The 15607-nt window shown below is 29.4% G+C and overlaps 1 protein-coding gene across 3 annotated transcripts in view; it reads left to right on the plus strand.

Moving 5' to 3' along the window:
• The window catches only part of LOC145284895 (integrator complex subunit 3-like), a 165089-nt gene that overhangs the window by 107561 nt on the left and 41921 nt on the right, over positions 1–15607 (plus strand). For all 3 annotated transcript variants that reach the window (XM_080133968.1, XM_080133969.1, XM_080133970.1), the window contains one exon: positions 12290–12334. In XM_080133968.1, coding sequence (XP_079990094.1) covers positions 12290–12334 — 45 coding nt within the window. The remainder of the gene's footprint in view (positions 1–12289; positions 12335–15607) is intronic.

The following is a 15607-nucleotide window of genomic DNA, read 5'->3' on the forward strand; positions in this document are numbered from 1 at the left end:
CAGCTTAAACAAAAATCAGAATCAACACACATTTGCCAACGCAAAACAAATGTATTTATGCCAGTAACGTAAAAATCTTGCGTTCTGGTGACGATCAAGTCGTTGAAGGCATTTTTGATATTGCTTAGGTTTTTTAAGCATTTCTCACGCAGAAAGTTGTCAAGATGCTTGAAAAAGTGATGGTCGGTAGGTAAGAGGTCTGGAAAGTATAGTGGGTGAGGCAGAGTTTTGTAGTTCAATTTTTTCAACTTTTGCAGGGTCAATTTAGCAACATGCAGTCGGTCATTGTCATGAAGGAGAATTGGGCCTTTTCTGTTGACTAATGCTGGGTATTGTTGTCGAAGTTTCTGATGTATTTCATCGATTTGTTGACTGTACTTCTTCACTGCCGTAATGGTTTCGCTTACATTAAAAAAACTAATGGATGAGACCGATTGCAAATCACCAAACAATCAGCAAGACCATCTTTTGGTGCAACTCTGGGTTAGGGAAATGTTGTACAGCTTTGTCGACATTTTGACATTGAGTTGAGCATCATCAGTTGTTGTGAAGAACCCACTTTTTATCACAAGTAACAACCTGGTTGGGAAACTGGTCATTCTTATTGCGTAAAAGAAGGGAAGAGGACATTTCATAATAATGTTTCTTTTGGTTGGCATTCAATTCATGAGGCATCCATTTATCAAGACTTTTTTTCTTTCCAATCTCTCAAGTGGTTGGAAATCATCGTATACATTACATCTAATTCAGAAGCAAGTTCTCGGACAGTTGTGCATTAATTGGTTTTGACTAAGGTTCTTAATTGATCGTTGTCAATATCTGATGGCCGACCACTATGCTCATCATCTTCAAGACTCATTGCTGCCACAAAATTTCTTAAACCACCATTGTGCTGTGCATTCAGTAGTGCTTCCTGGGCCAAACACTTCATTGATATCGCGAGCTGTTTCAGCAGCTTTTCGACCTAGCTTGAATGAAAATAAGAATATTGTGAAAATTTGCTTTTTTTCCATCTTGTATTTGACATTGTGAAAAGAAGACAATTGTTTTCAAACAATTGTAATTTAAACGATTAAATAGAGCAGAAAATGCTCTTTTAGATGGTATATAAAGTAAAGGTATTATAACAAAGGCTTATTTGAAATAAAAATTAAAAATTACGCAAGAACTTTAATCTCAACCTAATGTATACACACGTACACACATAGATGTAAATGATAGTAGACCCTGTTGGGCCCATTAATTCTAGTTAAAAAAGTGATTTTATTTATCAAAAATTAAAAACAAACAATTATCTTCAAATCATTTCATTTTTATGATTTGTAATCTTTTTTGTATTATCTTTTCTATTTCACACACACATGGAGGTTTTTGTAATGTGAATTACTCGACCCATAAATGTGCACTTGGAGGAATCTTTTAGATTAAGATCAATAATTTGTGTTATTTAGATTATTCAGATTTCTACTGTCCTCATATTGGATGTTATTCTTGCAATGTTTCACCTGTTGTCACCTTCAACCTTCTTCAGGTGTGTCTTGTTGAACTTGGGAATCTTTGTTGAATTCATGAATCAATACAGGAATTTCAGACAGAACTCTTCACTTATTGAAGCATGGACCTGTTGATAAAATTGCTAAGTATGATCTGTTTTAAGTAACAAGTTGTAGGTTTAATCCTCGTGATGGCGATAGCAAGATTAGAATTATAAATTACTTTAATTTTCTATCAAGTCATGGCTGATAATATGAGAATAAGCTACTCTCCTGGAATTTCCATTAGAAATTCTGTACAGATTTCAGTCTGACAAAATGCACCTGTTGTTACATTTGCCAAAATGTTTTAAGAATAACATGGAAGATGAGAACAGTATTCCAAATTATCCAGATAACACAATCCTTTTGTAAAATCACTTATCTTCATTTGAAGTATTTCAAATAATTTCAAGTTTGTACACCCAAATTTTATCTATTTTTATACGCACTTTTTCATATGTAATATATACAGTTTTATTTTTATTTTTTTCCATATTTAAAAAAAAAAGAAAAGAATTTCAATCCTTTGAGTACGAGTGGATAGAATATATTATAGAGTATATTAGAAATCCAATATTGTTATAATTAAACACCACTTTAATCACATATTAAACAATACAATCAGTTGACATCTGATAAACTCTAACCCTCAAACACAAAAATAATGTAAAGATAAAACAACCATTGAAACAAATTTACAATCTAACATAAACAAAATTACATTTAGCTAGACACTAACATCTTATACGTCTTCAACAACCAATCAGTAAAAAAAAAAAACAAGGAAAAGCATAAATATAAACCGAAAATAGATTAAACAGTTTTTCCTATAAATAAATCCAATATTTTATATAAAGAGCAATAGCATGATGTGATGGCAATCAAAAACTAAGTGTTCAGGCATAAACATACAACAATAGTGGATTCCTATTGCATCAACTACCCTCTGATACTCAAGAGGTCACTTGAAGAGTTGAGAAAATAATTAAAAATCTATGAAGAAAGAAAACTAGTTTTTAATCAAACTTGTATGGACAATGACTTGCTGCTATATATATATATATATATATATATATATATATATATATATATATATATATATATACACATACATACACCTTTTTAATGTATATATATACAATGAAGATGTTTTTAAATTACCAGATCTATTTAAGTTCAATAAAAATGGATTGCACTTTCACAATATATATCATTTGTAAACAACTTAAATACCACAAGTATATTTAAAACATATTGTATTTGATATATGGTATGTCTTACATGTGTTTCATTAAATGTTATACCAAACAACTCATCAGATTCATATATAAATAAAATGATATGAATGTGTTTTAAATTTACTTGTGGTATTTACATTGTTTACAAATGATATATATATATATATATATAAAATATTTTTTTATTCATACAAAAAATTTGTCTACATATATGCTGTGCAGACATGTTTTGGTTATAACTTTATTCAAATCTTAATCTCTCCAAACCAGTTGAACAGTGATGAAGCTGAAAAAAAAAAAAATGACAAACCTTCTTCAGACTGGTGTGATCAAGTTTAACCTTAAATAAGGCTATAGCCAAAACATGTCTACACATAGCCGAACTGTTGTATAAATAAAATTACAAATAATGTATGGCTCTGCTGTTATTGAGCACTATAATATGAACACAGTAAGTTAATCAGATCAACTTTTAGGAACAAAAGCCTGAAGAGCTCTCATATATATATATATATATATATATATATATATATATATATATATTTTAATTTATATAAACAATATGCATTTTCAGATATATTTCGGTCAGAGCTATAAATAGCCAGACCTCTTCAGGCAGACACCTTTTTCTTACGGCTGCATAAGGTGACATGAGACAATATTTCTTTCTGCATGTAATCAGTGCATAATAAAAAAAAAGAACTAATTCAAACTATAAAAATTTCTATTCATTAAATTTTAAATTATATATATATAATTTGTTTTCAGTTCTTTAATTTATTTCTGTTTTCAATTTATATATATATATATATATACACACTAGCGGCCAATAATCTGGGACAGTTTAGTTTTTTTTCAATTTCTCCAAAACATTCGGAGGGGATTACAACTAAACTTACACACATTTAACATATCTCTTATGTTGATACACTGTATTAATTACACTTCATTATAAAGGATAGAAAAAAAAAGTTATGAACATTTCAATTTTTTTAAAAAAATTAAAGTGGTCAAAACCGTGGGACAAAGCAAAGAAAATAATTTATTGTGGACTGTGTAGTCAGTTTTTCCACTTTTCTAAATATGAAAATAATGAATAAATCGATTACATCACTTTGTAGTCATTGCAGCTGTTCCACCATCATTATGACACCTAAAATTGATGATTCTATCAAAAAATCAATTATTAAACTTCATGGGGAAACCCGTTCAATACAGAAGATAGCTGATGACTGTAAGCTGTCGAAAAGTATCGTTGGGAGAGTTATAAAAGATTTCAAGAATACTGGGAATATTCTACCACTGAAGAAAAATGGCAGACCTCAAATAACTTTTCCTAGACAAGATCGATTAAGAAGATGACACTGAACGATAGGTTTCAGACAGCTGCCAGCATTTCTTGTGAACTACATGCCTATCATGACATCAAAGCATCTCATAAAACAGTATCAAGACGCCTGAATGAAATTGGTCAGTTTGTGAGATCACCAGCTAAGAACAAGAAACTCAGATTAAGCTTTGCTCAAGAGCATGTGTTGTGGATAGATGATCAGTGGTGAAATGCATTTTTTTCTGATCAAAGTAAGTTTAAAGTATATAGATCTGATGGGAAGAAATTTATAAGGAGGTTTGCAGGTAAAAGATTTAATAAAAAAATGCACAAAGAAAATGGTTAAGTTTGGTGGGGGTAGCGTAATAGTGTTTGGAATGATTTCTAGGGAAGCAATGACTGATCTGATCCATCTAAACACCAGAGTTAATGGAACAATATACAAGAACTTGTTGAGAGATCATGTCATCCCAATACTTCGAAATTCTGAGTGTGAAAAACCTATTTTCATGCAGGATAACACCCCCCCCCCCACAAGGCTAAGCGTGTGATAGAATTTTTTTTTTGGCCTCTTCAAAGTCCGAACCTAAACCCCATTGAAAACCTATGGTCTACTTTGGGGAACCATGTGAATGCAAGAAACTTTATCAATACTGAAGATTTGTGACTAAAACTTAAAGAAGAATGAGCGAAAGTTTCACATGATAAATGTTGCCATCTCATTCAATCTTGCAGTAGAAGGTGCGCTGCAATTATAGAAAATAAAAGCTTGTTCACTAGATATTAAATGTGTGTCCATTAATTTTGTTATTTTAATGTCTCAGTGTTATTATTTTTAAATTTATTTTCTTTGTCCCACGGTTTTGACCACTTCAATTAAAAAAAAAAAAAAATTGAAATGTTCCTAACTTTTTTTTTTCTATCCTTTAATGAAGTGTAATTAATACAGTGTATCAACATAAGAGATATGTTAAATGTGTGTAAGTTTAGTTCTAATCCCCCCCCCCCCCGAATGTTCTGGAGAAATTGAAAAAATTAAACTGTCCCAGATTTTTGGCCGCTAATGTATATATATATATATATATATATATATATAAAAAAAGTATGAAAAGTAAATTTTGGAATGTAGTTTTTTGTCATTTATTCTCTCTTTCTCTCTCTCTATATATATATTTGTTTTCAGTTCTTTAATTTATTTCTGTTTACTTTTCAATTTATAAATATATATCCATCTTGTAAAATGGATGTTAAACTGAATATGATTCAAATAAATTACACAATTCAAGATTACTTATATTTCAATTAAACTTTGTTGTCAAAGAACACTCAAAAACATCATTTTAGTAATTGTCTTCTATATTCATTATATAAGTCATTCTCTTGCATTTTTTGTTGAAAATGTTTTCTCAATATTAAAATGTATCGATAATTGGTAATTGATTTTTATTGATATATTTCCCATCCCAGAATCATCTTTTAACTTTAGGATGATAGGATATGATTTCACTGCAATCTTCTAAAATGTAGTTGTACTTGTCTTTAACTTAGTTAGCGCTAGCAGGGCTACCCAGCGTTGCCCAGAACAAGTATGGGTACTTATGCAGAATAGGTGCCGTGCTATCATAAAAATTTTCTTGGCAGTTTATGTAAAATGCTGGAACATGTCAAACAAAAGTTTGATGTTTGTTTTTTCCAAACGCTGGCCAATTTTTTCACTGAAAAATAGATTATTTCTGTTATTACAAAAATTGAATAATTAAAAAATTAATTGAAAAATGAAAATGTTTTTATTACAAATACAATATGAATTCGACAATTTTTATGGAACAGTAAAAACATTCAAATTAAGAAAAACCATCCTGTAAAGTAAGCTTTATGAATAAATATGTATTTTTTAAATAACAAACAATTTAGAGCAATGAAATTTTTGAAAAATTGATTTTTTTTCTTATGTTTTTTGTTCAAATCAAGGTAAACATTTAGTTTTTATTTTGTTATATTACAACAAATAAATATTTTCTTAAATGATGCTAGTTGCTGCAATTTCAATGACTCAGCGTTTCAACACTTTTCAGCATTTTACATGAACTGCCTGGAAAATTCTGATGATAGCACTGTCCTTATTCTGCATAAGTATGCAAAAGTATAATATAAATTGAATCCCTCTCTCCACCTCTACTATTTATATGACAAATGACTATAACACTGCCAATATGCACGAACTAATTTAAAGGGATGTAATTCATCCAAATTCAACGGTCATCATCATCAATACAATCAATTTCTTTATATAGGTAAATAAAAAGCAGAGGACAACTGAGTTTTTGAAATTAATATAATTATAAAAGTTTTTGTTGAAAAAAAAATTAACCAAAATTTTTCAGAAAAGAATGTAAAAAGAAAAGTTTTACAAATGCAGCCATTTTTTTTTTTATTTGAAGTGGAATATTTTTTGGTGAAATGTATTGTTGCAATTAACTTTATTGAAAATAAAACTAAAACTTAAAATTAAGATTTTACTTTTGCTATAAAAATGAAGGAATATTATCAAATTTTCATATTTCATATTTGTACTTTTCAAAAAATTGAATTTCAATAAAGCAATCGATCATGAAATTCCCAGGTAAATATCAATGTTGAACAAAAAAAGTTAATATTTGATAAAATGTACTTAAACAATTTCTATTTCTTATTTCTTTAGATATTCTTTTTACATTGCGGATAATATTCTAAATAGGTACACAACTTTCCAATGTTTTTAGTCTAATATTTTAAAACATTTTTGTAAACAATTAACATTCTATATATTAAACTTTCAAAAGAAAATTATTAATTTTTGACTTAACTTAATAACAAAAAAAACTGTTACTTTAATGTTAAAGTTAAAACCTTAAAAACATTGACTAAAAATTTAGCTTTTCTTTATAGTCTAAGTAATTAAGTTGATTTTTTTTCAAATTGGAAGCAAATATCACTTGCTTTCAGACCATAAAGCATTGACTTTATTTTTGATTATTTTTTTTTATTAGAATTCATTTTATCTATGATTATATTAATCACTAGCTGTACCTACTTGGTATTGTCTGGAAGTAAAAAACAAAAAAACCAACTTGTTTACAAAGATTTTTGGTTTAGTCAAGGTAAATAACTCTTGAAATGATTACCTCCCTTTATTTTATGTCTCAATGTCTCCAATTAAACCAGATTACACACTGACATGAGCATTCTCATAGTAGCTTTATAAACCTTACTACTTCTATGCTTGATCATGACAAATTGGAAGTCGATGTTTTGTTTGTGACATCATCACTAGAAAATTGCTTTACAAGTCTAATGGACCCTTTCTATCTGGTTTGGTTTTCTATTAGTTTCTTTTTCTTCGGGTGATTACCTTCATCGCTGCTGAGGTGCTTTATCTACCCCCTATCTAGTAAACATCTTGAATATCAGAGGAGGCTAACAGATGCCACACTTTTTTCAAGGGTCACTTGGAACTGTGCAAGGCAAGGGTGTTCAATTCCATGAAATATTATACATACCTGCATACCTAAATACATACAACACTTTGATACTGATCACTTAACATTGGTGATCTAACGAGAACCAGAATGATTATATCATATTCTCTTGAATGTATGAGAATATTTGATGAAGAATGCCCACTCTAAAAAGTTTTCGTATCTGGAATCAGTGTTTTTAGAAAAAAAAATATATATATATATTCATATGTATAACACAGTGGAAAGAAAACAACAGCAACAAAAATATACTGGTTTGAATCAACTATCAATATGTCAGATAAATTGTTATTTGGATCTGACCTTGAAAATCCGACCAGATAACTTTATATGTTAAATTGAAAAAAATGTAACCAATATATATAATACATATACAGGGTATCTAAAAAAATGTACTCACACTTTAACTGTTATCAGCATTTTCTGGATAATAATAGTCATTTATTGGAACATCTGTGAACATGATTCTTCAATTACATTTGTCTTCTGTATTCAAAACTATTCCAATTCACTCTATGTTCATAAATAAAAGTTTTATTGTCATTCAAAGTATGAATATATATATATATTTTTTGTATAGTTTTAAAGGTTAAAAACTTCCAAGACTATATATTCCCCCAAATCTCTAGCCTTGATGGAGGGGAGACTAAAACTTGCTGCTATGGTTTCAAATAATTTGAAATCACAGCAAGGAGAGACTTGATTCCAAATATTTCTCATATGTTATATCTCCCCTCTTTTGGAAATAGGGTACAATTATAAATATTTCCAGTATCAAATAATCCTTATACACCGTGAAATTTATTTTTTGTATGAAAATCAAAGAGGGGAGATATAACATGAGAAATACTTAATCAAGTCTCCCCTTGCTGTTATTTCAGATCATCTGAAACCCTAGCAGCGAGCTTTAGTCTCCCCTCCATCAAGGCCAGAGGTTTTGGGGAAATATTAGATATTTTGTAATTCATATGCAAAACTAGGAAAAGAAATTATGATTGAAACATTTTATGGCTGTAAAAAGTGCCAAAAGTAGGCTCTGGATGATCCCCTTAATATGCGACTTCAAGGGCAAATGTCACATAACCACTACACAATTCAAGTCATTATTTTTCCAATGAGCCTTCATTTGTTAAATTCTGATCAATAGTGGCTGAGATTTCAAATATAAAAAAATTGCCAAAAAGGGTGGTATATATCTCTCTCTCTCTCTCTCTCTCTCTCTCTCTCTATATATATATATATATATATATATATATATACTGGTAGCTAAATTGAATATTGAAATGCTCATGCCTTTGGTTCTATTGAATGAAACTACATGAAAATGTACAGGCCTTTTGAACATTATAATACTATTCTACAGTTAAAATTTTATCACAATTGGTAAAAAAGAACTTATATTTTCAACCAATAAAATATGCCCAAATTTGCCTACATTTGTATATATATATATATATATATATATATATATATATATATATATATGTAGTGGCCTGCAGGCCACTTTCAGTTTTGCTGCTTCGGTTGCCCTGTGGCCTTGCCAGGCCACTAATATATACATATGTATATATTTTTTTTACAAGATTAAAAAACTTCCCGTATGTGTGTGTATGTATATATATATATATATATATATATATATATATATATATACACACACATAAAATTAATAATTAACTCAAATATTTGATTTTACAATTTCAAGTAAATATTTAATAAAAATTACTAAACCATTTCTACATGCATGCAATAAAATGTTAATTCTGTTAAGTTGACTAATAATTAAACAAAAATGGTATCAATTCAGTTTTAATATTTGACATAGCATGTTTATAACTGCATATTTCATTTAAAACCTGTAGTTTAGTTGCTGTGCATGGACGATTATTGGATTAATGACCCTATGTATATAATGTCCAGCATATAATTCAACAGTGCTCCATAAGTTAGGAGAGCCAAATAGTAGAATAAAAGTATATTTATGGCAAGTAAACTATATTTCATGCAGCTTTTTGTCAAAGTTGCACTTTTGATGGAAATGTTTTCTTGGTTCTTGTCTCATCATCAGAATGTATAATCTCACTCTGATACAAATAAAAAAAAAGCAACGTTTTAAAATATAAACTTTAAGTTTTTATACACACATAATATTAGTTATTTTTGTCTGATATTCATTAATAAAGAACACATCAAAGATAGTGTTTACTTAATTATGATAAAAATATGAAATATTTAACCATAATAAAGACTCTTCAAAGACGACAGGTAAGAGAAAATCCTTGAAAAAAAAAAATCCTTGAAAAATGACCGTCATAGGAAAGGTAAAATTAATTCTATGACCAGAACAGTCATGCATCACTTTTATACCTCATGAAAATGAACAAAAACAAAAAAGAGAAAGTGGCTAGGTAGAATCAAATATCGATTTATTAGATATAATGCTATGTAGATGTTATGTTCAGAATCCCCAAAAATTTATATATTATATCTGACTAATAATGTTGGAGCTAAATAAGTAATTCATTTTGTTTATTTTAAATTCTGGCCTGTTTTTATTATACGAGATGCGAACCTTGAATACTTTTGAAATTTCCCTTAACTAAAATAAATATGCTTGGTTTAATTAAAGAAATTTTAAAACTTGTATATTTAAGAATAAGAATTGTAATAATTTATATTCCATAAGGTGTGTCCATTAAATTTGTCACACTTTGATTTGAAAAAGTATTTTTTTATTGCTAAATGCTCAGATTTAGTGATTAAAATGTTATTTCAAACTGATAATCGTCTTAACCAATATGCTATCTCAAATTCAACAATAACAGACTGACCGGTAGACAGAGCTTCTGATTGAAATACTTGGATGTATCTAGAATGAAATGTCCATTCACTGTAGCCATTTAGTGATAAAAATGATAATGCATTGTATAGAAATAATTTACTTAATGAAGAAATTGTATAAATAAAGATTTTAATATAAAAATATTTTCAGGAGCTGATTTTACAAATTTTTCTAGTTTATAAATCTATTTGTGATAACTAGAGCTATAATAACAGCATATTCTTTTCCTTGTTTTGATTCTCAGGTATATACCCATTGCTATCTTATATGTTTTTATCTAGAGTGATGTGGTTCTCGGGTGATTAATTGTGTTGGATATATACTCGAGAGTCAAAACAATGAAAAGAATATGCTGTTGTCATAGCCCAAGTGATAACCGGTGCAACTCAATTAAATTTCAATATTGGATATTACATGTTTTTTGTTTTTTTTAGATATATTAGCTGTGTTAACAAAAACATAAGACAGCAGTGCGAACAAACATGCATAGAATAATTAAAACCGTTTGTTTCAGAATTTTAGAAAGAAATAATTAACTTTGGAAAAGAGGAAGGATCAGTAAAGAAATGATGCAATTAATATTGCTGAATAGTTATAATTTATTTATGGATTCATCTTATTTTTGTTTCATATTCCAGATGTCTTATTGAGCTCCTTTGATTAAAAATAGTGTTTTCAAAAATCTTTAAAAAAAAAAAAAAAAAAAAATTAACAAAAACGAAAGTCTTTTTAAATAATAGAAATTACTCTAAAAAATGAGTGTATATAATAAAATTTCCACTTAATTTTGGACATTAAAAAGAATAAAACAAAAACTTGAAATAACTTCCATTAAATCATTAACTCATCTAAAATTCTTTTTTAATTGCTTTTTTTTAATATTATCAAAGATTTAAGTAGGTTTTCTTAATATTCTTATTCATAAATTGCCATATTTAAAATTTCAAAAGAACATTTTTAATCTAAATATCTTTGTGATATATTTATTTTTGATTTATGATAAACACGATTGCAAAATAAATTATTTAATAGGTGAAGTTATATTTCAAAAGGCATGCATTTAAAAAAATTTTAAACAAATAATTTTTGTTAATAACCAACAATAAAACGGCCTGCTCATAATAGAAAACTCATAAAAGTGTTATAAAAAAATCCTTAGGTTTCATTGGTTAATAAAAATCTTTGTTTTGTTGATGATAAAAAATAATTAAAAAAAAAAAAACCCTTACATTTCATTGGTTAAAAAAAATTCTTTAATTTAACAAGAAATATTTTCAGCATGCCTTTTATATTGCTTAAAATGTAAATTTAATAGGGTATCATTTGAAAGCATTTACTCTGCAATGAATATGTTAATTGAGGATAGATTTAAAATAACTAAACTAGATTAGAAAAGCTTGTATTTTTATTGACTTAGCTTAAACTTGAATCTTATTTTACTCAAATCTTAAAAGAATATTAGTAAAAGACCCACGTGTTGAAAAACTAAAAGAATGATGAATCTAAAATATATTCCACATATCTGAAATTGTATTTCCTTTTCTTTAGTGGTTCTGTTTTTTTTTTTTTTCTAATTGTCTGTTCATTTAGATTTTATTTGTACATAAAATTAGCATCATTCTTTCTGAATTCTAAATCATGATTAACTGTTTTTTCCTCTTCCATCAAGCATACTAGTATGTCATATTTAGCAACACTATTTGTTGAAAACAGCTTATTCTATCACACAGATGATCTGATTCTTTTCACATGTTTGTTCCGAATAAGTGTAATCTTTTGCTGTGTGCAACAGAACTGAATCTTTCTTTATCTTTTATTTATTACAGAACAATTGAAGATTCTATAGGGACACCTCTTTTTGTGATATTCAGGTCAGTAGTTTTTCTATTCCATAAACACAATTCATGATTATCCTTCACTCTATAATAAAGTGCAATGTGTATTTGTCTCTCTCTCTCTCTTTATATATATATATACATATATATTAAAAAATTGTTTGAATCTCTCTCTCTCTCTCTCTCTCTCTCTATATATATATATATATATATATATATATATATTCAAAAAAATTTTCAAGTTTGCAAACTAAATACTTTATGTAAACTTTTGTAAAGGAATTACAAATATTAATAAGACAATCCTAACCGGATGAAAAAATAAAAAAACTTGATATTCAATATTTTCTTAAAATTGATTTCCTTTTATATATATATATGTGTGTGTCTGTGTATATATATATATCTCAGTTTCATTACACACAAAAAGCAAACTGCTAGACGAATCCATTTACAATATTTAAAGGAATTCAGAAAGCAAATGACAAGTCAGATGACCTCACTATACATCTACTTCCATAAGACATTTTCTTTTTATACCGATTTATACATTTAAAAAAAATTTTTTTCTTTAAACTTTCCAGTTTCAGATGTTTTCTTAATCCTTTTTTTTTATTTCACTAATCCAGATGTTAATTTATATGATTATTAGTATGAACACTGATGAAGCATAATCTGCCATTTTTGACTGAGGATGAACACTGATGAAGCATAATCTGCCATTTTTGACTGAGGATGTACACTCTGATAAAGAAAATCAAGGAAAATTAAACTCTTACAGAATTTGACCTTGCATCCTAAGAAAGTGGGACCACCTGTTGTGGGTGTTGCCTTAACCACGTGTCTAATGAACCTTATGGTCAGTGAAAGCTGAATTTATATAAACGGCTAAGTGGTTAACAACACGGACTGAAAATTTGAGTGTGTCAAGTTCGAAGTCAATTCGTGCCACAGAAATACTGTCATCAAACCCACACCTGATCTTATAGCTCACCTCCTGGAGATGAGTTAAATAAAAACTAATTACAATTAATGTTAGTTTGTCAAGGAAAACTTGAAAGCAAATGATTGGACAATACTGTACAATTTAGAGGTAGTTGAATCACCAAACTGTGATGATTGGAAAGTAACTTTACAAAATATAAAAAAAAACAAACAAAACGTTTGACCCCTGAGCAAGAGAAAAATTACATTAGAAGATTATAGGCTTTTGTATGTTCTAGCAGTGATGCAAGTATTCTCGATTTTTTTTCAGGTTTTTTGATTTTATTGAAACAGAAAAGAATCTGTAGAAAGAATACTTTTTTTTTTTACATTTTCACCCCAAACAAGGCACATTGTCACTTTGGGGGCTACTATCGGGGACATAAGCTACAGGGGTACTATGTGGGGAGTTGAGCAGCAAGATGTCAGTTCACGTTACACTTGAACTTTTGCATATCAGTACAGTTGGGGAAGCAGGAACCCGGAAGGGGATTCTAAAGTCTAGCGGTTCTGGGGAAGAAACTACTGGAGTAGAAGGCTCTCTTACATCTAGGGATCTCAACTGTGAAGGGGTGGGATTTTGCTGCTTGTCAGGTTTGTCGGGGGTATTTACATCGAGGGGGTACAAGTGCGTACAGTTTGTTGGAGCATTCACCGTTAAAGTACTTGTAGAACAGGAAGAGGGATGCTACATTTTGTCGATGGGACAGAGGATGAAGCTTAGATGACAGTTCAGGACCTATCAGGTTGGCGACTCTCTTTTGAACCTTGTCTAGGAATGAGAGACTAGTAGCAGATGCACCAGCCCAAATATGACAACAGTACTCCATACATGGGCGAATGGTGGCCTTATAGAGGTACAGGATACTTTCAGGCGTTAGTAGCTTTCTAGCACGGTAGAGAGAACCTACCTTATTCACAGCAGTCCTGGCAATGCTCTCAATGTAATTTTTCCGGCTCATGTTTCCTGTGAACGTTAAATTGAGGAGCTTAAAAGATGTACTTTCAGATAAAGAGTCTTTGGCCATTGCTATTGGTGGTAGAGAAGGTTTCTTGTAGTTATTAAAGGAAACAAGTTTAGTCTTGGCAGCATTGAATGTGACTATCCATTTTTGTCCCCATTCCACTACAGATTGGAGGTCTTCCTCTAGTGTTTTTGCCATTTCTTTAGATATGTGTTCATTTGTTTTTTGTCGTGTCTGTTATAAAGCGTGGTGTCATCAGCATATATACCCATCTCACAGACAATTTTGTCAGGGAGGTAATTTATGAATATTAGGAATAATAGAAGTCCAAGGACAGACCCCTGAGGCACTCCCGCATTTATATCATATTATTTAGATGTACGACTATCAAGGACAACCTGGATTTTTCTCTTATCTAAGAAGGATTTAATTAAAAATTGAAACAGGAAAGATATAGAAAGTATTTTAATGGTGGATGCTCTGACGAACTACAAGTCCTTGTACCCCCTTGATGTAAATACCTCTGACAAGTTCCCCCCCTATACAGAGATCCCTAGATGTAAGAAAGCCTTCTACTTTAATAGTTTCTTCCCTAGAACTGCTAGACTTCCAAGTTCCTGCTTCCCTAACTGACATGACGAAGTTTAAGTGTAATGTGAACAGACATCTTGCTGCTCAACTCCCTACATAGTATCCCTGCAACTTATGTCCCTGATAGTAGCCCCCTATATCAAAGTGGCACTGTGCTTTGTTTGAGGTGAAAATGTAATTAAAAAAAAAAGAAAAAAAAAGAAGACTTATAGATTAAAGAAACTTCTTAACTAGCACTACAGATGAAAAAGAAAATGAAGCAGCAAAAATGAAAACAAATAGAAGTATTTGAGCCAAAGTTTTTTTTTAAATTCAAACTTGCATCTTCTTCAACAGTGTAATTTATTAAACAGTTTCTTTTAAAATATTTTAGTTCAATCTTTTTGAAGTTATAATTTCAATGTAAATCATTGGATTACAAATGATCTCCATTTCTAGTTATATCTTTACCAATTTGCTGTTGTAATACGTCATTCTTCCTATTGCAATAGCTTCTTTCCAAAAACTGAAAATCAGCCGGTATCTCTTTATGATAATCATCTTTTGTTCTTTTTAGCTTCTTACAAAAAGTGGCTTCATCCTTTGTCTGCAGTGATTTCCATTAAAGAAAAAAAATATCGTTTGGTTACTAAAAGAAATTGTTTTTTTTTCAATAGAAATTTATGTAAAATTTGAAGCTCAGATATCAATAATTTTCCCCACTCCTTATTTGTGCCTAAATCAAAACGTAGATTCCATGAAAAAAGCTTCTTTCTTAGAACTGCATGCC

The sequence above is a fragment of the Euprymna scolopes genome, chromosome 9 (genome assembly GCF_053919585.1).
Source record: "Euprymna scolopes isolate OS-2025 chromosome 9, ASM5391958v1, whole genome shotgun sequence".
Lineage (NCBI taxonomy): Eukaryota > Metazoa > Mollusca > Cephalopoda > Sepiida > Sepiolidae > Euprymna > Euprymna scolopes.